This window comes from Staurois parvus, unplaced genomic scaffold, assembly GCF_062004578.1.
Source record: "Staurois parvus isolate SC_StPar_1 unplaced genomic scaffold, SC_StPar_1.0 ptg000291l, whole genome shotgun sequence".
NCBI lineage: Eukaryota > Metazoa > Chordata > Amphibia > Anura > Ranidae > Staurois > Staurois parvus.
Window position 1 is genome coordinate 3,179,943 of NW_028318087.1, and position 27,459 is coordinate 3,207,401.

The window sequence follows — 27,459 nt, forward strand, 5'->3', positions numbered from 1 at the left end:
TGAGGGCTATTTTGCTCCTGAAAGAACGAGCCCTACGGAAGACTATACGAGGCTTCTCAGGCAAAAGATTGCTTTTTAAAATGCCCCAATGTCTCCTCAATATTCCTCTAACCTGTGTATGTTGAATGGAAAAACCCATAATACATGGGCAAACGGCATTCATTTCAGATGTCTTTGTCTTGGTGGTCAGTAGACCTCCTCTATCAATTTCTGCTACAGATCAAATAGTGTCATCAAGTGTGCTACCTACATATCCTTTTTCAATAAATATTTCTTTAAGTATATTCACATGCATAAGATAATCATCCAAATTATTACAACTCCGTCTCAGCCTTACGAATTGTCCCTTTTGGGATGTTCTTGAGCCAGAGGGGATGTTGGCAACTGTCATTAGGAACATAACTATTCCTATCTGTAGGCTTAAAAGATTTGGTCACAATCTTATTACCATTATTGATCAAAGTCAAGAACAAGAAACAAATTTCTACTTCACTATAGGTATGTGACAACATGATATTAAGATTACTGTTGTTGAGAGTGCCTACAAAATTATTTAATGAATTAACATCTCCTTGCCATAGCAATAGGACATCATCTATATATCTCCAGTAAAATAGCAATTCGGGCCATTCATGGGAATAGATGATATCCTCTTCTAACCTGGCCATAAACAAATTAGCCAGGCTGCGCAAATTTTGCTCCCATGGCTACACCCTTGGTCTGCAGATAGAAAACTTTATTAACCAAAAATAATTATGGGTCATTGCAAAATTCAGCAGTTGAAGAATAAAATGTTTCTGTTCATCTGGGATCTTCGGGGTCTCCCTTCAATAAAAATCAACAGCCTCCATCCCATCCTCATGGTCAATATTACTATTCAATGAGGCAACATCAGCTGTTACCAAAAAGGTGTACAAATCTATTTTCACTTGTAAGTCTACTAGCACTTGTTTAGTATCCTTCAAAAAAGCAAGGGTTTCCCTCACCAGGGGTTGTAAAAAGAAATCAATATATTCCCCTGTCCTTGAAGAAAGGGATCGATTACCACTAAATTTAGGTCTTCTCGGGGGGTGAGATGAATTCTTAAGTATCTTTGGCAAAATATACATAATGGGTATACGGGGGAGAGAGGGACACAGTAAATCTTTCACTTTTGGTAATAATCCCTTTTTTGTGGCCATTCTTAATAATACTTTTTAGTTTACTTTTAAGTTGTGTTGTCGGGTCACGTGGTAGGGTTTTATAACTCACTTCATCTCCAAGAATATTATGAACTTTATCCCAAATTACCACCCCTCCCCCCTTATCAGCCGGTCTAATGACTAGGTCCTTTATTTCTAACTACCTTTTTATATCCACATTCACTACATACTGCCAAAAGTATTGGGACGCCTGCCTTTACATGCACTTGACCTTTAATGGCATCCCAGTCTTGGTCTATAGGGTTCAATATTGAGTTGACCCAACCTTTACAGCTACAACAGCTTCCACTCTTCTGGGAAGGCCGTCCACAAGGTTTAGGAGTGTGTTTATGGGAATGTTTCTGGGAAGGCCATCCACAAGGTTTAGGAGTGTTTTTATGGGAATGTTTGACATTCTTAAAGAAGCGCATTTGTAAGGTCAGGCACTGATGTTGGATGCAAAGGCCTGGCTCACAGTCTCTGCTCTAATTCATCCCAAAGGGGTTCTGTTGGCTTGAGGTCAGAATTCTGTGTAGGCCAGTCAAGTTCCTCCATCCCAAACTCGCTCATTCATGTCTTTATGGACCTTGCTTTGTGCACTGGTGTGCAATTATGTTGGAACAGGAAGGGGCCATCCCCAAACTGTTTCCACTAAGTTGGGAGCATAAAATTGTCCAAAATGTCTTAGTATGCTGACGCCTTAAAAGTTCCCTCCATAGGAACTAAGGGGTCAAGCCCAACCCCTGAAAAACAAATCCACATCATAATCCATCCTCCACCAAACTTTACACTTGGCACAATGCAGTCAGGCAAGTACCGTTCTCCTGGCAACCGCCAAACCCAGACAAATCCATTGGATTGCCAGACAGAGAAGTGTGATTCGTCACTCCAGAGGACACGTCTCCAGTGCTCTAGAGTCCAGTGGCGGCGTGCTTTACACCACTGTATCCACCGCTTTGCATTGCACTTGGTGATGTAAGACTTGGATGCAGCTGCTTGGCCATGGAAACCCACTCCATTAAGCTCTCTACGCACTGTTGTGCTAATCTGAAGGCCACATGAAGTTTGGAGGTCTTTAGTTATTGACTCTGCAGACAATTGGCGACTTCTGCGCACTGTGCGGTTCAGTATGTGCTGACCACGCTCTGTCATTTTACATGGCCTACCACTGTTGCTGTTGTTCCCAGTTGCCTCCACTTTGTTATAATACCACTAACAGTTGACCGTGGAATATTTAGTAGCAAGGAAATGCCACAGATGTACTTACTGCACAGGTGACAACCTATCACGGTACCACACTTGAATTCACAGAGCTCCTGAGAGCGACCCATTCTTTCATAAATGTTTGTAGAAGCAGTCTGCATGCCTAGGTGCTTGATTTTATATGCCTGTGGCCATGGAGGTGATTGGAACACCTGAATCCAGTGATTTGGAGGGGTGTCCCAATACTTTTGGCAATATAGTGTATGTATTCTTAGGCGTCCTAACAGGCAAAGATTCTAATAACTACATCTATAAATGCCATTATATGGGGGTTAGTGGTAGCAGGGGGTTAAACAATGAAGCATTTTTTATCTGGGAGTTTTTGCAGCCACCAATATTTTCAGAATTTCTAAATATAGGGCTCTGAATAAAAAATTTTTTCTACAAGGATATCTGTCTCACAAATTTGTGTATATCCACATAGGTTTGGAATTTATTTGATTTAGCCTGTGGGGCAAACTTAAGACCTTTATTTAATAAGGTTAATTCCTCAGTAGTTAGACACCTTACTGAGGTTAAATATGCCATTTGTGGTTAAACTCGCCTTCTTTTCGAGGTCTATTGACTTTCTTTCCACCTCTTGTGCCCCTCCTGTACATATACTTCTTTTCCTGGATTGGCCTGACTCTAAAAAATGTCCTTGATTACCCTGTTGTCCTTATACTTTGTAATAGGATGATTCATCCTTCTCTCTTGTATTGTAAGATTCCCTTCTCTCATAATCCCCTCCTTGGGGTCCAGATCTATTTGACTCTCTCTCAAATCATGTATTATATGGGGTTCCTGCCTCCTCCTGATCCATAACTATCACTGTAGGAATAAGGTTGACTAAAGGGTTTCTTCCCTCTAAAACTAATCCTTCTCTGTTTATTGCCTAGAGGGTTACAATTAGAGATGAGCGAATCGAACCAGGCGAAGTGGAATTCGATTCGAATTTCAGGAAAAATTTGATTCGCGTCGAATCCAAATATTAGCCTACTTCGGGTGCGCGAATCGGATTTTTCCCGATCAGCCGGCAAAAGTGTCCCTGCAGAGAGCTCCGCTATTTCTGACAGTTCTCTGACAGTTCCTTCACATGTACAGCGGTTGAAACATTGTATCTATTTGTTTCCATTTAGGATACAGATGTTTTTATTCGGAAACAGATACAATGTTTCAACCGCTGTAAATGTGAAAGTCAGAGAACTGTCAGAAATAGAGGAACTCTGCAGATACACTTTTTGCCGGTTTGGAATTCTTCTTATTTTCATCCTACTTCTTCTTCTTCTTCTTCTTCCTCTTCATCCTCATCCTCATCCTCTTCTTCTTCTGAGGATGAGGATGAAGAAGAAGAAGAAGAAGTAGGATGAAAATAAGAAGAATTCCAAGCCGGCAAAAAGTGTATCTGCAGAGCTCCTCTATTCTGCAGATACACTTAGAGGAGCTCTGCAGATACACTTTTTGCCGGCTTGGAATTCTTCTTATTTTCATCCTACTTCTTCTTCTTCTTCTTCTTCCTCTTCATCCTCATCCTCTTCTTCTTCTTCTGAGGATGAGGATGAAGAAGAAGAAGAAGAAGAAGAAGTAGGATGAAAATAAGAAGAATTCCAAGCCGGCAAAAAGTGTATCTGCAGAGCTCCTCTAAGTGTATCTGCAGAATAGAGGAGCTCTGCAGATACACTTTTTGCCGGCTTGGAATTCTTCTTATTTTCATCCTACTTCTTCTTCTTCCTCTTCATCCTCATCCTCTTCTTCTTCTTCTGAGGATGAGGATGAAGAAGAAGAAGAAGTAGGATGAAAATAAGAAGAATTCCAAGCCGGCAAAAAGTGTATCTGCAGAGCTCCTCTATTCTGCAGATACACTTAGAGGAGCTCTGCAGATACACTTTTTGCCGGCTTGGAATTCTTCTTATTTTCATCCTACTTCTTCTTCTTCTTCCTCTTCATCCTCATCCTCTTCTTCTTCTTCTGAGGATGAGGATGAAGAAGAAGAAGAAGTAGGATGAAAATAAGAAGAATTCCAAGCCGGCAAAAAGTGTATCTGCAGAGCTCCTCTATTCTGCAGATACAGTTAGAGGAGCTCTGCAGATACACTTTTTGCCGGCTTGGAATTCTTATTTTCATCCTACTTCTTCTTCTTCTTCATCATCCTCATCCTCAGAAGAAGAAGAAGAGGATGAGGATGAAGAAGAAGAAGAAGAAGAAGAAGTAGGATGAAAATAAGAAGAATTCCAAGCCGGCAAAAAGTGTATCTGCAGAGCTCCGCTGTATGGAGGGAATGTCACAGAACTGTCAGAAATAGGCTATTTCTGACAGTTCTGTGACATTCCCTCCATACAGCGGTTGAAACATTGTATCTATTTGTTTCCATAAATGAAAACAAATAGATACAATGTTTCAACCGCTGTATGGAGGGAATGTCACAGAACTGTCAGAAATAGCCTATTTCTGACAGTTCTGTGACATTCTCTCCATACAGCGGTTGAAACATTGTATCTATTTGTTTCCATAAATGGAAACAAATAGATACAATGTTTCAACCGCTGTATGGAGTGAATGTCACAGAACTGTCAGAAATAGGCTATTTCTGACAGTTCTGTGACATTCCCTCCATACAGCGGTTGAAACCGCTGTATGGAGTGAATGTCACAGAACTGTCAGAAATAGCCTATTTCTGACAGTTCTGTGACATACCCTCCATACAGCGGTTGAAACATTGTATCTATTTGTTTCCATAAATGGAAACAAATAGATACAATGTTTCAACCGCTGTATGGAGGGAATGTCACAGAACTGTCAGAAATAGCGGAGCTCTGCAGATACACTTAGCGGAGCTCTGCAGATAGATACAGCGGTTGAAACATAGGCTATGTTTCAACCGCTGTATGGAGTGAATGTCAGAGAACTGTCAGAAATAGGCTATTTCTGACAGTTCTCTGACATTCACTCCATACAGCGGTTGAAACATAGCCTATGTTTCAACCACTGTATCTATCTGCAGAGCTCCGCTAAGTGTATCTGCAGAGCTCCGCTATTTCTGACAGTTCTGTGACATTCCCTCCATACAGCAGTTGAAACATTGTATCTATTTGTTTCCATTTATGGAAACAAATAGATACAATGTTTCAACCGCTGTATGGAGGGAATGTCACAGAACTGTCAGAAATAGGCTATTTCTGACAGTTCTGTGACATTCCCTCCATACAGCGGTTGAAACATTGTATCTATTTGTTTCCATTTATGGAAACAAATAGATACAATGTTTCAACCGCTGTATGGAGGGAATGTCACAGAACTGTCAGAAATAGGCTATTTCTGACAGTTCTGTGATATTCCCTCCATACAGCGGTTGAAACATTGTATCTATTTGTTGAAACCGCTGTATGGAGTGAATGTCACAGAACTGTCAGAAATAGGCTATTTCTGACAGTTCTGTGACATTCCCTCCATACAGCGGTTGAAACCGCTGTATGGAGTGAATGTCACAGAACTGTCAGAAATAGGCTATTTCTGACAGTTCTGTGACATTCCCTCCATACAGCGGTTGAAACATTGTATCTATTTGTTTCCTTCTCCTTCTTCTCATCCTTCTCCTTCTTCTCATCCTTCTCCTTCTCCTTCTTCTCATCCTTCTTCTCATCCTTCTCCTTCTTCTCACCCTTCTCCTTCTTCTCATCCTTCTCCTTCTTCTCATCCTTCTCCTTCTTCTCATCCTTCTCCTTCTCCTTCTTCTCATCCTTCTCCTTCTCCTTCTTCTCATCCTTCTCCTTCTCCTTCTTCTCATCCTTCTCCTTCTCCTTCTTCTCATCCTTCTCCTTCTCCTTCTTCTCATCCTTCTCCTTCTTCTCATCCTTCTCCTTCTCCTTCTTCTCATCCTTCTCCTTCTTCTCATCCTTCTCCATCTTCTCATCCTTCTCCTTCTCCTTCTTCTCATCCTTCTCCTTCTCCTTCTTCTCATCCTTCTCCTTCTTCTCATCCTTCTTCTCATCCTTCTCCTTCTTCTCATCCTTCTCCTTCTTCTCATCCTTCTCCTTCTTCTCATCCTTCTTCTTCTTCTCATCCTTCTTCTTCTCATCCTTCTCCTTCTTCTCATCCTTCTCCTTCTTCTCATCCTTCTTCTCATCCTTCTTCTCATCCTTCTCCTTCTTCTCATCCTTCTCCTTCTTCTCATCCTTCTCCTTCTCCTTCTTCTCATCCTTCTCCTTCTTCTCATCCTTCTCCTTCTCCTTCTTCTCATCCTTCTCCTTCTCCTTCTTCTCATCCTTCTCCTTCTCCATCTTCTCATCCTTCTCCTTCTTCTCATCCTTCTCCTTCTCCTCATCCTTCTCCTTCTCCTTCTCCTTCTTCTCATCCTTCTCCTTCTTCTCATCCTTCTCCTTCTCCTTCTTCTCATCCTTCTCCTTCTCCTTCTTCTCATCCTTCTCCTTCTCCTTCTTCTCATCCTTCTCCTTCCTCATCTCCAAGGGCATTTAAATTAAAGGTACAGTGTTCTGCACTAATTTAAAGGCTCTCTGAAGCCTAGAAACCCTTTTAATAAGTTAAATTCGTAGCGAATTAATTCGCATCGAATCGAATTTCTTCCTCAAATTCGCCGAATCAGCCGAATCGAATTTTTGAATAATTCGCTCATCTCTAGTTACAATTATTGCTATTATACTGCCTCCAACTGTTAGATGGACCATGTTGGTAGGGATGTGTTCTCATATCTCTTGTACTGATTTCCCTACCTTGTAATTCCTGAAGAGCCTGAAATCTATTCTGTATCTGTACTTCACTGCCATGTCCGAAAATTACACCCTTCAGATCTAGTATAGACACCACCCTCCTCATCAAAAGGATCACTTACCCTCCTATCAGTATAACTGTTGTGATGATTTGCCATCCAATATTGTTGATTACCATTATGGTGATGATTATTTCGCCTAGGGGTAGTATCAGGAACTCTTTTTCTTAATTAATTAAAATAGATTTGCACACCTTTTTGGTAACAGCTGATGTGGCCTCATTGAATAGTAATAGTGACAATGAAGATGGGATGGAGGCTGTTGATTTTTATTGAAGGGAGACCCCGGAAATCCCAGATGAACAGAAACATTTTATTCTTCAACTGCTGGATTTTGCAATGACCCATAATTATTTTTGTTTTAATAAGGTTTTCTATCTGCAGACCAAGGGCGTAGCCATGGGAGCAAAATTTGCGCAGCCTGGCTAATTTGTTTATGGCCAGGTTAGAAGAGGATATCATCTAGGAATAGTTATGTTCCTATGGACAGTTGCCATCATCCCCTCTGGCTCAAGAACATCCCCAAGGGACAATTCGTAAGGCTGAAACGGAATTGTAATAATTTGGATGATTATCTTATGCAAGTGTATATACTTAAAGAAGGATTTATTGAAAAAGGATATGTAGGTAGCACTCTTGATGACACCATTCGATCTGTAGCAGAAATGGATAGGGGAGGTCTACTGACCACCAAGACAAAGACATCCGAAATGAATACTGTTTGTCCATTTATTATGGGTTTTTCCATTCAACATACACAGATTAGAGGAATATTGAGGAGACATTGGGGCATTTACAGCACTGAGCAAACCGTTGGTGCTATATAAATACTGTATAATAATAATAATTTAAAAAAGTGACCTGGTTTTACGCGATCTTTTGCCTGAGAAGTCTCATATAGTCTTCTGTAGGGCTCGTTCTTTCAGGAGCAAAATAGCCCCCAATATAGTTGATGCACCTAGGGAGGTCTCTTTTGTTTTTGAATGTAAAAGGTTTTTTGTGATAAATGTGTAATTTGTAGATTGGGGGGTGTTTGTTTGAACAGGATTAATTCCTTTTCATCAGTAATAACGGGAAATGGCTATTGAATTAATTCTCTCATTACTTGCAATACAAAATAAGTTGTCTATCTCTTGGAATGTTCTTGTAGGAAACAATACATAGGAAGCATAACTAGGCGATTAAGGAACCAGTTGAGGGAACACATTTGTAACATCAAAAAAGGATTTAAAGAACATTCCCTCTCAGCACATTTTCGGGAGTGCCATCGTAGGAACCCGAGGGATATTAAATTTATAGGGATAGACAGAATCCGTCCACATTGGAGGGGGTATAATTAAAAAAAGGCAGTGTCGATGCTTGAAACAAAATGGATATTTGAAATGGGAGGTTTTTCCCCTGGTGAAATATATTTGCATGAATTATTATAATGTTTTTGTTGGCCTATATGGCAACAGTTCTATTGCAAAATGCTTCTTGGTGTCGATATGTTTACGACAACAATAAAATGGTGTTGGCGATGTCACGAACGCGGCGTCAGACCCCAGCCCTTCTCACCAAACTCGTGACCGAAGGACAAGCCAATCTAAAACCGCGCTGTCACGTGCGTAACAATGCCACACTCAGCTGCACCCTGCACAACGATTTTCTAGCTTATTGGACCACAATCGGCAGCCTGAATGCGATTGTTACTGGGTCAGGTTAATTACGCAATTAACCCTTCACACAGCCACCACCTCCTTTTTGTACAGAGAAAGAGGAAACTCGGCGATATCAGCTATAACACTATAATGGTTGAGATAATCGTCTGTATAAAACGGTCACTGCAGGCCGGTTATACAGAGGGTTAAACAAACACAGTAGCGTTCTCTTTAGAGGCAGAAATTCGTAAATTGCAATAAAGAGTTATAGAAACAGTTCAACACTTTCAGAAGGAAAGATTTATTACTAAAAGGTCAAACGGGTGCAATAAAAATATTTACAGAAAAAGATATAACTAAGATATATATATAAATACAGTCATGGCCGAAATTGTTGGCACCCTTGATATTTCTCCAGGAAATCATGTATTTCTCACGAAACGTATTGCATTAACACATGTTTTGCTATACACATGTTTATTCCCTTTGTGTGTATTGGGACAAAACAAAAAAAGGGAGGAAAGAAAGCAAATTCGACATAATGTCACACAAACCTCCAAAAATGGGCTGGACAAAAGTATTGGCACCCTTTCACAACTGCGGATAAATAAGAATGTTACAAGCATGTGATGCTCCTGTAAACTCACCTGGGGCAAGTAACAGGTGTGGGCAATATAGAAATCACACCTGAAAGCAGATAAAAAGGAGAGACGTTCACTTAACCTTTGCATTGTGTGTCTGTCTGTGCCACACTAAGCATGGACAACAGAAAGAGGAGACGAGAACTGTCTGAGGACCTGAGAACCAAAATTGTGGCAAAATATCAACAATCTCAAGGTTACAAGTCCATCTCCAGAGAACTAGATTTGCCTTTGTCCACAGTGCGCAACATTATCAAGAAGTTTGCAACCCATGGCACTGTAGCTAATCTCCCTGGTCGTGGACGGATGAGGAAAATTGATGAAAGATTGCAACGCAGAATAGTCCGGATGGTGGATAAGCAGCCCCAAACATGTTCCAAAGACATTCAAGCTGTCCTGCAGGCTCAGGGAGCATCAGTGTCAGCGCGAACTATCCGTCGACATTTAAATGAAATGAAACGCTATGGCAGGAGACCCAGGAGGACCCCACTGCTGACACAGAGACATAAAAAAGCAAGACTACAGTTTGCCAAAATGTACTTGAGTAAGCCAAAAGCCTTCTGGGAAAACGTCTTGTGGACAGATGAGACCAAGATAGAGCTTTTCGGTAAAGCACATCATTCTACTGTTTACCGAAAACGGAATGAGGCCTACAAAGAACAAAACACAGTACCTACGGTAAAATATGGTGGAGGTTCAATGATGTTTTGGGGTTGTTTTGCTGCCTCTGGCACTGGGTGCCTTGACTGTGTGCAAGGCATCATGAAATCTGAGGATTACCAAAGGATTTTGGGTCGCACTGTAGGGCCCAGTGTCAGAAAGCTGGGTTTGCGTCCAAGATCCTGGGTCTTCCAGCAGGACAATGACCCCAAACATACGTCAAAAAGCACTCAGAAATGGATGGCAAAGAAGCGCTGGAGAGTTCTGAAGTGGCCAGCAATGAGCCCAGATCTAAATCCCATTGAACACCTGTGGAGAGATCTTAAAATTGCTGTTGGGAAAAGGTGTCCTTCCAATAAGAGAGACCTGGAGCTGTTTGCAAAGGAAGAGTGGTCCAAAATTCCGGGTGAGAGGTGTCAGAAGCTTATTGATGGTTATAGGAAGCGACTGATTTCAGTTATGTTTTCCAAAGGGTGTGCAACCAAATATTAAGTTAAGGGTGCCAATACTTTTGTCCAGCCCATTTTTGGGGTTTTGTGTGACATTATGTCATATTTGCTTTTCTGCCTCTGTTTTATATTTGTTCCAATACATACAAAGGGAATAAACATGTGTATAGCAAAACATGTGTTAATGCAATACCTTTTTTGTGTGAAATACTTGATTTTCAGGAAAAATATCAAGGGTGCCAACAATTTCGGCCATGACTGTATACAGAGACCAACAGCACAGCAAAGAGATATCAGAGAGAGGTGAAAGGGTTAAGGTACTTGCCAAAGGTTAGCAGATCCAAGTTTCAAAGCGAAAGGTCTCCCCAGGTAGTACTGATGTTAAAATGGGAGATGTCTTCAACTTAGCTCTCCTAGGCCTGACAGCCCATTTTGTAGTTCCCCAGCAGGGGGTGTCTCTGAAGTCAAGGACCAATACCCTGTTTAGGGTATGGAGGTCTGGGCGAATACCTCAACTAGAGCCAAAATCTCTTCTAACTCATATTTTGGCCCATAACTTTCCATCTGCACAAGTGACATTCCACCTGCGGGTAGATTATTATGCAGACACGTCTGAGGATTGATTACATATGAATTATGAAATTATACACTGAACGGTTCGCGAAATCTACTTTTCGGCTTTGCTATGTATTCGAGACAAGGCGAGCGACCTATCAAAATGTTCGTCTCCTCTTAGCCAATCTGATGATATGTCCGGTTCTTATGTAAGTCTCTCATATTCCAAGATATGAGACATAGGGAAAAAATGGATTTTAACAAAGGTTATCTGGTCGTGTTTCCTTGGAATGTTCTTTGAACTCCTGGGAAAGCTTGCCTTATCTTATACGAGGTGTTACATTTTACAGGTTCTTTGGACAGCAAGGCTCCGGCTCCCTTGGGGGTCCTATAGCTTATAGCCCCCCCTGCTGGCTCTGGCCTGTGACACTTTTAACACACACTCGCACTGCCATATGTCACTGTGCCTCTCAGAGGGGGGGGGGAGAATGAGGGAATAACATGGATACTCTTAACAAAATGGAGGCTGCATCCTTCACTGTGTGTACGCTGGTTACAGGCGACTCCAGTTGGATGAAGGACCGTGACTACAACAAAATGGCGCTGGCAGTTTCTGGTGTTCGCCTGTGACCACAACAAATTGGCGCTGGCAATTTCCATTCTTTTGTTTTATCCTGCAGGCTATTTAAGGAGAATCATGATTGATGTCAGCAGCAGGTGTGTCCCCTCAAGACGTGCATGCTCATGAGACGTGTTGGGAGGTGCCTTGCATGTTGACGTCACGGCGCAGTTCCAGTATTCAGAGCAGCAGCCATCTCTGTAAGTCTGGACAGCCTGTTTGTTTAATGGATCCACGCGGTTGTTTAGTTTTCTTTTATTTAGTTTTAAATAAAATATATACTACACTATATACTTCTATCTGGGCTCTGTGGTGTGTGCTTTTTCCATCTAGGACTTAGGAATTGGTGACCAGGAATTGAAACGCAGTTATGATGCATGCATTTGCAATTTAACAGTCTAGTGTGTGCATGCGGGTGGAGGAGTGCACACTGCTGGTGGTGCTGGGAAGAAGAATTTTGGCCATCTTTCTCTTTGCACTATTTGGACACTATTCAAAGGTGGATATACACTTTAATGATTGCACTTTTGCATTTTATTGTGTCATCACTATTTTCATTATAATTTATTGAATTATCACTTATCAATTCTGAGGACTGGTCTATATGATATATGGACTGACACTGGGATTGTTTTGCACATATATTACGCATTGATGATCTTTTATGTATGTGTTAGTTTACGATTTAGCGCTGCACTTTTTTTTTGTTTAAGCTTTATTATAAGCTTACCTGTAGGTACAATTAAAATAAATGAGTTTACTACCACTTTAACCCTACATATTGCGCCCTTTACCCTTCACACTGCCCCCCCCCCACTTCCTGCATACACTGCTCCCATTTAACCCTATGCACCTCCCCCTTTCTGCACACACTACCCTCCTTTGTAACCATACACACTGCCCCCTACACATCACCCCTCCTTTAACAATACACACTGCCCTCCCCCCTTCCTGCATGCACTGCTCCCCTTTAATCGTACACACTATTTCCCTCACTTTATCAAAACATTCTGCCCCCTTACTGTAAAACTACCCACCTTTAAGAATACATACTTGTGGGGTAGAACCTCTCCCTACCACTAGTGCTGTCCCTAACAGGTGGGTGAGCTCTCTCTACACTAGCCACTTGCAAAACCTGGAGGCAGAGACTCTGCATGATCCAAGATGGCCACCAGGGTCACCTGGATGAAGAGTAGCCAACTGGAACGCTGCTCCTGGAAACCAAGGGAACCATAGAAAAACAAAGTTAACTTTGACTTCCTTTCCAGCTGCAGTACCACATACAGTGGAGAAAATAGACTGCACCTGCCCACACACTGCCCCCTTCTTTAACAATACACACTGCCTCCTACTCCCTTTTTACACTATTCCCCTCCCTGCACACACTCCCCCCCCCCCCTGTATACTAGGGAGCTATAAAGGGATGTGGCCCGGAATTGATATAACATACAGGAAGCTGAAAGGATGGAACCCTAAGAAAATGTTGCACAAGAAGTGAATTGTGACAAGGACATGTAGGGTACTGGTGTACTGGGGAAGAGCTGCAGGAGGCTGATATGTGCACAACAGTAAATTCATAAGGGTGATCAAAGTCAAAATGTGAAGGGGAGTGGCTTGTAAAGAGATTGGGGAGGGTAATTGATGGGGGCTGGACTGAGCATTCTAGCACCCATTGCATGGTACATGGCATGGGACTGTGAATGCTGGGATTTAGTACAAATTCTGAGAGACTCCTGTGGAAATTGGGATGGTTGGAAGGTGTGGAGACCTGTGCATGGAATGCTGAATTACGAAAAAAATAGAGTCTGTTCATAATAATAAAATAAAACAAAAAAAAAATATGTTTTACCAGTAGATGATTGGTTGATGGAAATGAATGCAGCTTTCCTTCTTTTTCTAAGCTCAGTGCACATTCACTTAAGTGAACAGTCTCTTCTCCATTAGTTTATTTAAACCCAATAAAAAAAACATAGTAAATTGCAGCCTAGCAATCCTTACATATACAGTTGTGTCCAAAATTATTCAACCCCCAATGCTGTAAAGGGGTTTAGGGACTATAGTGTACATTTGGAATTGTATTCAGAATCAAATCCTACAAGGACGTTGTAACTACCCAAATGCAACTAAAATGACATCAATTGTTTATGTAATACAGTAGTAAATGGTTCTTATGTGGTTTCTTCATTGCCACAATTATTCAACCCCTTAAAGACTACCACTCTGAAGAACAGAGGTTCATACAGGTGCTTTCCATCAGGTATTGAAAACACCTGTGGATGTCACCGAGCAGCAATCAAGCATAATAAGCACCAATTAGGCAGCTTTAAAATGACTGTGATACTCAGCTCCTTCTAGACATTTACTGGTGTGGTTACAAACATGGTGAAGGCAAGAGAATGGTCCAGGAAGACAAGAGAAGAGGTGATTTCTCTTCACAGGAAGGGCAATGGCTATAAGAAGATTGCAAAGATGTTAAACATACCAAGAGACACCTTAGGAAGCATCATTCGCAAATTCAAGGCAAAGGGCACTGTTGAAACGCTACCTGGTCGTGGCAGAAAGAAGATGCTGACTTCGACTGCTGTGCGCTACCTGAAGCGTAGAGTGGAGAGAAGTCCCCGTGTGACTGCTGAGGAACTGAGAAAAGATTTGTCAGATGTGGGTACAGAAGTTTCAGCCCAGACAATAAGACGCACACTGCGTAATGAAGGCCTCCGTGCCAGAACTCCCAGGCGTACCCCCTTGCTGTCTCCAAAGAATAAGAAGAGTCGACTGCAGTATGCCAAAAGCCATGTGGACAAACCACAAAAGTTGTGGGATAGTGTTCTGTGGACTGATGAAACAAAATTAGAACTGTTTGGGCCCATGGATCAACGCTATGTTTGGAGGAGGAAGAACAAGGCCTATGATGAAAAGAACACCTTGCCTACTGTGAAGCATGGTGGAGGGTCAATCATGCTTTGGGGCTGTTTTGCTTCTGCAGGTACAGGGAAGCTTCAGCGTGTGCAAGGTACCATGAATTCTCTTCAGTACCAGGAGATATTGGATGGAAACGTGATGCAGTCCGTCACACACCTGAGGCTTGGGAGACGTTGGACCTTTCAACAGGACAATGATCCCAAGCATACCTCCAAGTCCACTAGAGCATGGTTGCAGAGGAAAGGCTGGAACATTTTGGAGTGGCCATCGCAGTCACCAGACTTAAATCCGATTGAGAACCTCTGGTGGGACTTAAAGAAAGCAGTTGCAGTGCGCAAGCCTAAGAATGTGACTGAACTGGAGGCCTTTGCCCATGAAGAATGGGCGAAGATACCCGTAGATCGCTGCAAGACACTTGTGTCAAGCTATGCTTCACGTTTAAAAGCTGTTATAACTGTAAAAGGATGCTGTACTAAGTACTAAGATTGAATGTCACTTGGGGGTTGAATAAAACTGATAATGCTGTGAGCACAGAAAAGACATTTGTGGTTATTTCATTATAACTGTTATGTTATATTTGTCTGACCTACAAGTGCCTCTTTAATGTAAATGTAAGCAAGATGACTGAATGATCAAAAGCAATGTCAAACTGGCCAAAACACTCAATTTCAGTGGGGGTTGAATAATTTTGGACACAACTGTATGTTGTGGCTAAATTAGTTTTTCTTTTTTTTTCCCTTTTAATTTTGCCCTGGTATCTCCGCCGGTAACATCCTTCCTCTCTTGGGGTTACAATGCTCATTCACTGTGCTATGAAGTATTGTTGCTCTAGGGCAAGTGTTTTAAGACTACAGAATACCTCCCCTCCCTTCACCTCCATACCTTGGGGGTGTTTTGTAGTCCACAAAAACTTTGTGGGGCAGCACAGTCAGAGGGCTCAGGAAGTTGTCCGTTCACTAGATTTCTGGCAAGATCAGCAAGTATGTTTTTGTCTGCAGTTATCAGAGATAACTATATTTAACCAACCAATAGGAAGCAAACTAAAAGAAGTTATTTGTGAATTCACTTTAAATCCACTATAAAGGGAGTTTGCGAGAAGTCATCTGTATATAGCTCCTTTGGGTGGATTAATACATTTAATACGCATTTCATTTTCACGCTTATTATAAATAAACACCATAAAATACATTAATGGGCTGAAGGAACATCTGAATCCTAGCATAACTTAAGAAGTATACCTATTAATTTTCTAACTCGTGCACAAATTATGATGTTGAAACTCAAGAACTATATTAACAATCATAACTCATTTGTAAAGCCTAGCCACAAAGCACTGGAGGCTGTGTGATTAGTTTTGACCACCTGTAAGACTTCAGCTGTTCTTGAATAAAGCAGACTAATGACTATGAGAAAAGGAGCTCAGCAGCAGCTGGAGTGCTGAAATATGCTATACCCTGTGCTAAGCTCTTTATAATATTCTGCAGACAATTTAGACAAGCAACATCTTGATATTCCAGTGTTAATGGGAATGAAGAACTGGAAGGAACAGAACCAATTACTATAACAAGCACTTGTTGGCCGAATTTTCACCTCTGATATAATCATAAACCTCAATTAGCTGAGACATTAAAATAATACTTAAAAAACAGAGCACTAGAAAATAACATGTTGGACCCATCACTTGACAGGAACAAATGGTTTTCTAGCGTCTCTGGCCAGCTGGAAGCCATGTGATAGAATAAACTTAAGCAGACAAGGGCAGATTATACAAATGGTCTGAAGCCTACTACCCATGTTCCATTGTTATGGATACTGTACTAGAGTAACTTGAGGAGATATGCCACAAAAATAATTATCTTGTTACGTATTACAGCTAGTCTGTAAAGTCTTTTGTATGGTCTGTCTCTTGCCTTTTACTCGTATATTTGTTGTTCAAAATATGCCAAGTTTGCTCAGTTGAAATCATAAAACAAAAGCGAGTCTTGACTGTTGGGAACATAAGAGGATAAGTATTCCCTAACACTCCTTTCCTGTTAAGACGTGGCAATACAAATGTAGCGCTTACGCTTATTAAGGGATGTTTATTGCAAAAATATATACCATACTACAACAACCAGAGAAAGGGAAATGGCAATAACCCCTAAAACAAAACCGTAGCAAAATAGGGTATACAATTGGTATACAGCAAACAGCAAGCAGAATGACTGCCTAAGGGCAATGCTAAGATAATAGCTCAGCAGTCTTTGTCAAACTCTTTCCCTAATGGGTCAAACTTTCTGTGTGCTGCTCTCCCCACAGCCCCTCCCTAATACTTATCTGAGCCCAATCTCAATCCAGCACTGTGTACAGGAGTCTCTGCTCTCCTGGGTCTCTCTCTCCTCATTGGCTGAGACACAGTGCTGGCGCCTCATGTCAATCAGAGCCAGTGAGGAGAGCAGGGGGCGGGGCTGAGCTATGCTGTGTGTCTTCTAGACACAGAAAGTAGGACTCAGGGCCAAGCAGGTATAAGTGTCCCCAGAGCAAGTGGCTTGCTCTGGAAGCACTCAGCAGGGGGGAAGGGCCAGGTGTGCCAGCAGGGGACCTGAGAAGAGGAGGATAGGGGCTGCTCTGTGCAAAACCATTGCACAGAGCAGGTAAGTATAACATGTTTAATATTTAAAAAAAGAAGTCTTTAATATCACTTTAAGCAGGAAATTTGGCTGCCCCACTGTACATGTACTCTGTTTATAAGAAACTACTGTTTTTTATTTTAGGTTTTGATGAGATTTACCCTAACAGTACACTCCAGTCAAAATCAAAACTTGCTGCTAAAATGCATATAGAAAATACAACACTCCTGCGCAGGGATTGTATTTTTCATTTAGATGCAGCTGTTGTGATGCAGCCTCCCCGGAAATGCAAAAATCATGTGTGTATATATACGTGATTTTGCACACCCCTGCTGCCCTGTAGCAGTATTTCTGCTATAGGGTGGTGGGAAAGCAGTTAAACTCCTGGGATATTGATCTGGTTAGTTAGGTAGCAGATGGGGTTGTTAATCAGTTTCAGCTGCTTTGATGTTAATGAAATTTAACAGGTGCACTAGATGGGCAACAATGAGACAACCCCCAAAACAGGAATGGTTTTACAGGTGAAGGCCATTGACATTTTTTTCCTACTCATCTTTTCTGTTTTTCACTAGTTATACATTTGGCTGGGGTCAGTGTCACTACTGGTAGCATGAGGCAATACCTGGACCCTACACTTTGATTTTCGGGGTGTCTTTGAATTCAGTCCTCTGTAGATTGATAATTTTAATTTCCATCAAACGATAGGGCATTCTTACGTTCCTAACATATTACCCAGTCCATATCAGTATAGATATCCAGCATTATTTTTCCCCATTGAGATCTCATGTGTTTTCAAAGTGTTACCTTAATATTTTTGAGCAGTGTATATTGTGTATTGGGCCATTGCAACCCGAATAATCCATATTATTAGACAGGATTTACCTCAAACAAACAGGTTCTTCTTTTAATCAATTCAGACTCCTATCTTTTATTTTCATGGCATCTACACAAACTCTGGCCAAAGCATGGTAGTCTGACTTATGCAATCGTTGGGATATCAAACAAAGCGGCATTATATTTAGTGAACAAAAAACTGGTGGCTATACTTCATGACAAGGCTAACATAACTACAAAGGCTAGTCCCTTCAATCACTCACTTTTTCCCTTATTTTGGTGATTCTCTATGGAACCTATACCATCCACTAGTTTTGCTCCTTCCCTTACCTACAACCCCTCATTTTTTTCTTTTTCTTGTCTTGTCAGAAATGGTCTTACTCTTCTCTTATGCACAATAATCGGGCTGGATTGTAAACCGAACTGTACATGGAAGATCCCCAGCTATTGAGTATCTCAAATAGTAATTATACTGGTATAATTGCTGCCCTAAGTTCAGATCTTCTTTGTATGTTGCATAGAAGCTTTATACCTCAGATTCTCCTTGTTATAAAAAAACAAAAACCTATTGAAACATAAAAGCTGCAAGGTCAGCATCTCTTTAAAATATTTACCCCTTCACGCCACACGTACGCAAATATGCGGCTCACTGGACTGGGCTTTTTTCCATGGGGCTGCATATTTGCGCACCTGTCTTTGTGCTTGGAGCACACCCCATGACACGCTCCCAGCACAGAAACTGGGGTCTCACTGAAAGCCCTGAGTCCCATTATAACGATCGGGACCTGGAACTCCCGACTTCGGGTCACCTGTTCACTGAGGTAGCCTCTGATTGGCTGTCACAGTAATCAGTCACTGTGAAGCCCACCCCCATGCTTTTTCTCTCTGAATGGAGGAGAGAGATACATTGCATCTCTCTCTGTCCTTTTAGAAAGTAGAAAAAAAGTGTGTGTAAAATAAATAAATAAAAATAATAAATAACACAAACAAAATACCTAGATCAAGGTTTGATGTATGTCAGTGTTTGAGTTACTGTTTGGGTCAAGGTCAATATTTATTTAATTTTTTTTTTTTTAATTAGTATCTGTGTCAGTTAGTGGCAGGATAAAAAAAAGCAAAATGCACAATATTGATTCTGGGCCGTACTGCGGGTACAAACAACAACTAGCATACACATATGTGGTATCGCTGCGATCGTCTGGAGTACGAGAAATTATTTTGTCTTGTTCTTTGGTGGTAGGCTATGGCAGTAGCAAGAGATATACAGCTACATTAAAAAAAATTTTTTTTTTCTTTATTATTTTGGACCAGTTTTCCTTTGATAATAAAAAAAAAATCAGAAGATATTCATTACCATTTACCACCAAATGAAAGCTCAATTTGTTCTGAAAAAAAAAAGGTATAATCCACCTGGATGCACAAAGTAGTTATGTACGGTTTTTCTAGCACATGTCAAAGTTTTAAAACTGTGCTTAGGCATGAACATTTGTTTTACCCTTAGGCTTGAAGGGGTTAAAGGTAATTTTTAAGGCAAGATTAAAATAACAAACATGTTATACTTACCTGCTCTGTCGAGTAGTTTTGCACAGAGCAGCCTGATCCTCCTCCTCTAGAGTCCACCTCTGGCGCTCCTGGCCCCTCCCTCATGCTGAGTGTCCCCAGAGGAAGCAGCTGTCTATGAGGGCACCCAAGAAGGCTCGCTCCTGAGCCACTGCTCTGTGTGTCATTTGCACACAGAACCATTACTCTGCCCCGCCCCCTCTCTCCTTATTGGCTCCTGGCTGCGATTGACAGCAGTGGGAGTCAATGGCTCCCACTGCTGTCTCATCCAGTGAGGAGGGAGAGTCCCTGGATAGTTGAGGCTCTCGTGCACATCGCTGGATGGCGATGGGGCTCAGGTATTAATTAGGGGAAGGTGCTGCACACAGAAGGCATAGAATATAGAAAAAAAAAACCTTGAGCCTTTACAACCGCTTTGAGGGAAAAATAAGCGTATATACCAGTAAATGGGAAATATCTAATGCAGATGGTATCTATAATTTGACATATAGCTCTGTGCAGAGGCAAAAGCAGCAAGCCAATCACACAAGCAGGAAATAACATTTTGAGTAATTTACTCCAATGCACCCTACAGAATGCCCTCATACTGAAAAATAATTTTTAATAATATTCAGAGACAAAGTGGCTCTTTACCTATACATTTTTAGTGAAATATTTCCTTTAACTAATACTCTAAATATTCTGCTATTAGAATCTGAAATAGAAATGCTGGAGCCAATATCAACCAGATGTTACAAACTCATTTGCATTGCTGAAACTTATTTGATTTTTGTGGGTTCCTATGTCACTGTGGTTTCCACGTTGCACACTTCTCTTTGTGCTGGGATAAACAGGAAAAGCTGTGTAAAATTATGTAATCACTTTGGTTTTAAAATCACTAAAGTTTAGAATACATGGGTAATGGAACAGTGGATTTGTAATAAATGTGTCTTTCAATTTTTATTCTTAGCTGCTGAGCCTGCAAGCCCCTTCCATACAGACAGAGGAGACTGGTGTACTGAACACCGCAAGTTCCACAGCCGCCTGGATGTAGTACAGGAGGTAATGTCTCTTTTTAAAAAAAAAAAAACAAACAACCAAAAAAAAATTCTCATTCTATAGAGGCTAATGATAGCTATTATGCAAGAAGAGGAGACTGGTTTTTACAGGCTTAAAAATTCCTGAAATACACCTGAAAAAAACACGAGCCAAGTGCTTTTAAGTGTTCATTTGAATTCTATGGGACCAAATGCCTCAATCTGTCTCAGAAGTAGCCTTGGGAGCTTCAGGCTTTGAGCTACAGGCATCTGACCACTCATGTGAACAATCTCCATTGTGATATATCAGCATTTTGGATGCTTCAACCTACAAAACGCTATGGTGTAAATGGGGCCTAAAGCCTCTTCTATACTACCCAACATACTGTTACTGCTTGTAGCCCAGGGGTAATTTGAATATATGAATTTTTATTCTTCACAATTTGCAAATTCACAAAAGTGAAGCTGTCTACTCTGCACTTCCCGCTGATCACGATTTCAGTTTGTTACTGCCATCCCTCAATGCAATGTGCAATGAAATGATAGTGCATCTATACCCAGCATGGGTGCTTTCTCACCTTCTCTTACATAGGGCTGTTCTTTGCATGTTAATATTTAGAAAGGGTAATGGATTCACTTTATGTAACCATCTTCGGCTATACAAAAATGTTAAATAAATCAATCAAATGTAATAATAATATAAGAAGATTCATGAAATTGTTTTTAAAATTGGGAATGCATCTTAGGGACACTCTAAAAGCAAGGACTATCCTTGAAAGTGAAACACAATGGAATGATCTGCAGGCAAGAGGGCTGGATTACCTTCCAGTAATCAAGTTGAGTGTCTAGGTGGATCTGTTGGGGCCCATTCCAGTTATTTGCCACTTATGTGACACCCGGCTCACCTATACACAGTATTGGATTCTCTGAGCTTTCATTGAAACACTGGCGAAACAATAGCGCGGGCAACCTCTCTATACAGCCTTTCCATCATATCACATGAAAAGCCTGTAAGTGGGACCATGAGCATGTGCTGCTAATGTTTGCTCTGCACCTCAGTGAGGGCTCCAAATGATCAGTTTAAAAAATGCAAAATTCTACATATCTGAGTTTTCTTTTTAACCTCCTGAATGCATGCAGGAAGGTTTGCCCAATGAGATCTGACTGGCTATAGTCAGCCTACATGACATTTTGAGTGGTATGCAATATAATATAGCTTATGTTCTACAAATGCAAGTGTCTTATATTTAATGAGCTTCCAAATATCACCCAAACTGTCCTCTCCACTCCTGTCAAGGCCTCCTGCTCTCAAGTGCTCTTGTCTCTTCCTCCCATGTGCATCTTCATGACTTTGCCAGAGCCTCTTCCATCCTCTGGAACTCTCTACTTCAATCTGTCTGGCTTTTCTTCTACTCTAACTGCCTTTAGGAGATCTCTTAAAACTCTTCTCTTCAGGGAAGCTATCCCACCTCCACCTAACAACTGAACTTTTTAATTCTTCCATCAGCTCAGCCCCCACAGTTATAACCTTTTGTCCCACTTGCCCCAGTCTGTTGGATTGTAAACTCTTATGATCAGGACCCTCTTAACACTCTTTTATTGTAACTGTACTCTACAGCACTGCACAAACTGTTCTATATAAATCCTGTATAGTAATAATAATAATGAGCCCAGGAATACCATGATAAAATTGTGATACCCTGAACTATTTGAAAGGTAACAGTCTAGGTTCAGAACTTCAGCTGTATGATAAACTGGGGAAGTTTTTTTTACCCCCATTTTTTCTTTATAAACACCCCTTATGTTCCCTATGCCCTGTGACAGTCCTGATGAATTACCTTTAGTCCAGCATTCACCTGACATCCCTGCATCCTTAGAGACTTTGTGTAAGTACAAAATAAGCAGCAATACTGTAAGACTCACATATCTGCAGGTGGGGACCATGCATAGAGAAATGTGTTGCACATTAGCAGACTACGTGGCGCATCCACGTATTCGCAACCACAACATACCTTTTGAAGAGTGAGGGTCATTTAAGTGATTTTGTAACCGGTCATGGGCCATACTGGAGCAAAATGAAGTATTTGAGAATTTGAATGTTTTTTATTTTGAATAGCATAATGAACATTTTTCTCCTGCAGCTGCTGGATGCTGCTGGGAGGGAGAGGAGGAGAATCCCTCTTTCAGAGGTTGCAGAAGGAAAATGGAGAGAACTGGTTTCTGTATATGCCGCCACCACTGCCCCTCCTGTCCAATTGTATAGCAAAATGTGACAGGGAGGCTGCACTGGCCCCCTGGAGCATGGAGTAGGGCTGCCATTGTGACCCCTGACACTACACCAGTGACTGGGGAGGTGGGGGGAATTAAAAACATATCTCAACTATGGGGTTTTACCACCCCAAAACTGTAAATGTAAAGGAGTCGTTCCTGTCCTGAACCATCTTTAAGGCTGCTTTCACAATGATGTGCTGCAGTTCACCCGCACCGCGGGTACAGAGCTCTGCACCTGTGGTTTTTCTGTGGATTAGCTGTGCTTTACCATAGACTTCTATTATATGGCTTCAGTTATGCAGGAACACAGTGAGTGATCAGTACCGATCACTCACTGTGTCCATTCAGAAAAGGAAGTGGCTGGTATAATTACATATTTACCGGCCTCTTCCCCAACTCTCCATCCTGAAAGCATCCCACTGCAGCAGCCGGCAGGAAAGGGGGGGGGGGGGGAAGCTAGCAGCGTTGTTGGGGGGAGGGGGAGCACACAGGGGTCTGGGGGCAGTAAGAAAAAAGTAACCTATATACTGGGATGGTGCAAGGATTTTAGTTTACACAGGCAAAGATGCATTTTGACAACCTCCCCCACCATCCTCCTGCCACACACAGTAACACACCTCCACTTTGGATGAAGGAGCACAGGAAGCACATTCAGTCTGGGGGGAGAAGAGGGTTAAATGTAGTAGCAGATTTAAATACATTAACAAATTGTAGCCATACTCCAACTCAAATTTTTTAATCATTTATAGCATTTTTTTTCTTTTTGGGATAAAGGTTTTACATACATTTTACTGGCCAGTTCACCAGATGAAAATGAAAGAGTCTAAAAAAGAAAACAAATGCAGAGATCACATCTGAGAAGGGTATCCGGGCAGTGTAACAGAAGATGGGGGCATTGTGACAGGAGGAAGGCAGTATAACAGGGAGGGCAGTGTGACAGGAGGGCAGAGAGACAGGGGATGTATTGTGACAGGAGGGGGGCAGTGTGATGGGAAAGCATATGACGGGGGGAAGGGGGCAGTGTGACAGAGGTGGGCAGTGTGATGGGGGGTATTGTGAGAGGAGAGGGGCAGTATAGTGACATTTTCCTCCCTGCTGCGTTGAATGTCTGGTTCTCCTCCTTTCCATCCCGCAGGCATTCAGCGGCTGCAGGGAGGAGAATGCAGAGCATCAGTTCTTCTATATGCTGCCTCCTTCCCCTGTCTCCTCCAGGTGTAGAGCAATGTGACAGGGGGGCCACATGGGCCCCCTGAAGCATGGGTCCAAGTTGCAACTGCAACCCCTATAGTTACGCATCTGGTCCCAGGTGAAGTGCACTTGGTATCACTTCGCCTGGGACAGGAGTGGCACTACAGAGGAAGCATTGGCTTATGCGGCTCCTGCTCCTTCTGTGGCTGCCTTCTTCCTCCACTGCCAGTGCATGCTCCGATGCATTGTGATGCTTTGGGATGGCGGGTTAGCAAGCCCCGATCGCCATAAACGGGTTGCCAACTGCAGGCCTGTGCTTTCCTGGTTTGAGGTCGAGGGTTACATCAGAGGGCTCCGAGGGTCACTGGTTTAGCACCCCTGCCTTACAAAGTCTCCTCCACACCATACCTGAAATAGAGAATTGAGTATTCTTGAATACTTGTATATTAAATTAGACAATATAATGTATTACTTCTATATTTTCACTCTCCTGCTAGGGTATTCTCAGTGTATGCTAGAAGGGCTGAGCATGAAGGAGTTCTATGGTCACATACACTTTCATTTTATAACGTCAGCATGGTAATAGCAAACAACAGTTGTCATTGATAATGGCAATATTTGCTTACTTTTCTTTTATGTTGTGAGTGCCTGGCTGCTGGGCATCTCTTTCCACAACTTCCTGAATTCCCTGCATGCTTTGCAGTTTCTCCTCTGATGTTCACTTTCAATTTATAAGTACTACATATCCCATGGTACATTGCTGCCTGCCAGCAGTGATTTCTGTACTGACTCCACCTCCTGAGATGACTTCTCTGTAGTTCAGAATGCAGACTCTATGAAATGTGTGACCATCAATGCCTAGTCACAGAGCATAGAGAATACATGTCACAGAATGTATGTAAGTGTGAGTTTACAAATTTAGGTACAAAAGATCATGCAGATTAGTAGGGGTAAGGCATGAAATAATTGAACACAATGTGGGAATAAATATATGATTTTACATTTTGACCATAGATGCAATTTAAAGTGGAACTGCACTGTATCTCGGTACCATAAACCAGAAATGCTAAATTAATTTTTAACCATTTCCTGTGCAGACACTTTCACCCCCTTCCTGTCCAGGCCAATTTTCAGCTTTCAGCGCTATCACACTTTGAATGACAATTGCGCGGTCATTCAACACTGTACCCATATGAATTTTTTAGCATTTTTTGGAGACAGATAAAGCTTTATTTTGGTGGTATTGATTCACTAGGATTTTTATTTTTTTGCTATGTAAATGAAAATGTCCAAAAATTTTGAAAAAAAGTGTTTTTTCTTATAAAATTTTGCAAATAAATAATATTTCATCATAAATCGTGGCCAAAATTTATTCCGTTATCTTTTTAGAAAAAAAAATAACCCACATTAGTTTATAACCAAAAATTATAATTTTTAAACTTTTTTTTTTTACATTTTTATTTTTTATATTATTATTTATGGGGTTTTTTTACATACTGTCACCCTAGCAGTACAGTTTCACCATGGTGACACTGTACTACTTGTGGGGGGTGATGAAGTTTTTCTGTTTTTTTTTACACTGATTGCTTTTATACCCATAAAGGCTGTAAAAGCGATAATTTCTCATTCTCTGACTGCATTCTTGCAGCCATTGAGAACTATTGTGCGAGCTGTGATTGGTCACAGCTTGTCACATGGTACAAGGCTGTTGTGAATAGCCTTGTACCATGTGACCTCTGTGATCATTCACAGATTTCACACGTAATAAGCAATGATGTCAGAAGTGACATCTTGCTTACTACTCTGCATGTGATCACTGATTGGCCAATCAGTGATCACATGATTGGGACCTCGCAGAGAGGTCCTGTTCGACGAACGGTGTTCCACTGTGTCTGGAGGACACAGCGGGCACCGGATTGCGGTGCTGCGCGCTCCCAGGGAGCGGGGAGGCCGTTTATAAATGGCCACCCAACCCTGCACTGCCACTGTCCGGCCATTTATATAAAACGGCCGGACGAGAGGTGGTTAATATTCAAAACTCCTCAATCCATCCATGCCTCCATGCTTTATTTTGCTGAGAAATCATTGTGAAAACCACCTCCTAGCATTTCTGGCAGTGGCTATCTTGAGTATGGCAGATGATTCATGCAGCATTTACTTCCTGGAATCCATCTATCCTTGGCTCAGACATTGGCTGAGCTGAGAACCCTCCCTCCCCTCCTGAAGACTCCATCATTTGCCTAGGCGTGGAAACCAGTAAGTAAATGAAGGAATGCAAAAATAAAGGTCAAAATAAGTAAATATGATATACTTTCCTATCTATTTACTAATGCTAGCAGCATAAGGATTAAAAATAGTCATTGATTGTTGATTGAGAGAGTTCCACTTTAAGAAAGCACTTGCAGTTCAAAAATGAATGTTTTTGTACAGGTGTCGCGCTAATGGGGGCTCCACTGTAAAAATTCAATGGAGTGCCATTCACAGTGAAACAGGACAGCAAATTAGGAGCTGGGTGCATTTTTGAGAGATCAGCAGATATTTTTCTGTTCTTTCACAGCCCATTTACACGTCCCTAATGCGTTTTGTTTCAGTGATGCACAATTAATCAGAGTGCATTAGCACATTGTATTGCCATCGTAAAATTCCATCTGGTTCAGCGGGGCTCTTTTTAGTTCCTTTTGGCCCACTGGGACAAAATAACTCCTCTGATTATACTTCCCCTTGTTATACTTCTATATGTGAAATATTCTGCTACATAATATCTTGTTAGATTGATCCAAACTAATATTTACATATGAATAATGAAAAACTACAATGACTAAAAAAACTCCCATACAGCCAAAGCCCACCTATGCAACTTGTTCAAATGTATGCAAGAAGAAACTATTGCTGTACAGCTAATGTCAACATATCCTTCAGGCTCACAGCACCACCTACTGTTCTCTAAATATAATGGGCTGCAATAAATAACAGAATATAAATATATCCAGCTTGCTAATGTGGCCATAATAAATATATAGAAATCTGTGCCACTGCTTGAATTACAGTACTACCTTATGGCTGTTATTACTCCTGCATCATAGCTTGTCTATTTCTACAGCAAAGGCTGCAGTGTGTTTTAAAGCAGTAATAAACCTAAAACCAAAAATGTGATATAATGCAGCTTACCAATCATTAGATGTGGTGGCTGCATTAGTTTTCTTTTTTAGGCCTTTTCCCCTCTGTATTCACCTGGAAATCTGGCCAGTAACCCACCTCCTGTATTAGAGTGCCCCGAGTCTGGATGAGGGAG

At 41.5% G+C, this 27,459-nt stretch overlaps 1 protein-coding gene and 1 long non-coding RNA gene across 2 annotated transcripts in view; one reads left to right on the forward strand and one right to left on the reverse strand.

The window, feature by feature from the left end:
* PLAC9 (placenta associated 9) overlaps positions 1-27,459 on the forward strand; it is a 68,801-nt gene that overhangs the window by 26,725 nt on the left and 14,617 nt on the right. The window contains exon 2 of the mRNA XM_089682513.1: positions 20,642-20,733. Within this exon, the coding sequence (XP_089538639.1) occupies positions 20,642-20,733 (92 nt within the window). The remainder of the gene's footprint in view (positions 1-20,641; positions 20,734-27,459) is intronic.
* On the reverse strand, positions 23,700-25,012 carry LOC149458217 (uncharacterized). The gene is made up of 2 exons (XR_016313487.1): positions 24,794-25,012; positions 23,700-24,575 (listed from the first exon to the last, which is right to left on the reverse strand). It is a non-coding gene; the product is annotated as an uncharacterized LOC149458217 (long non-coding RNA).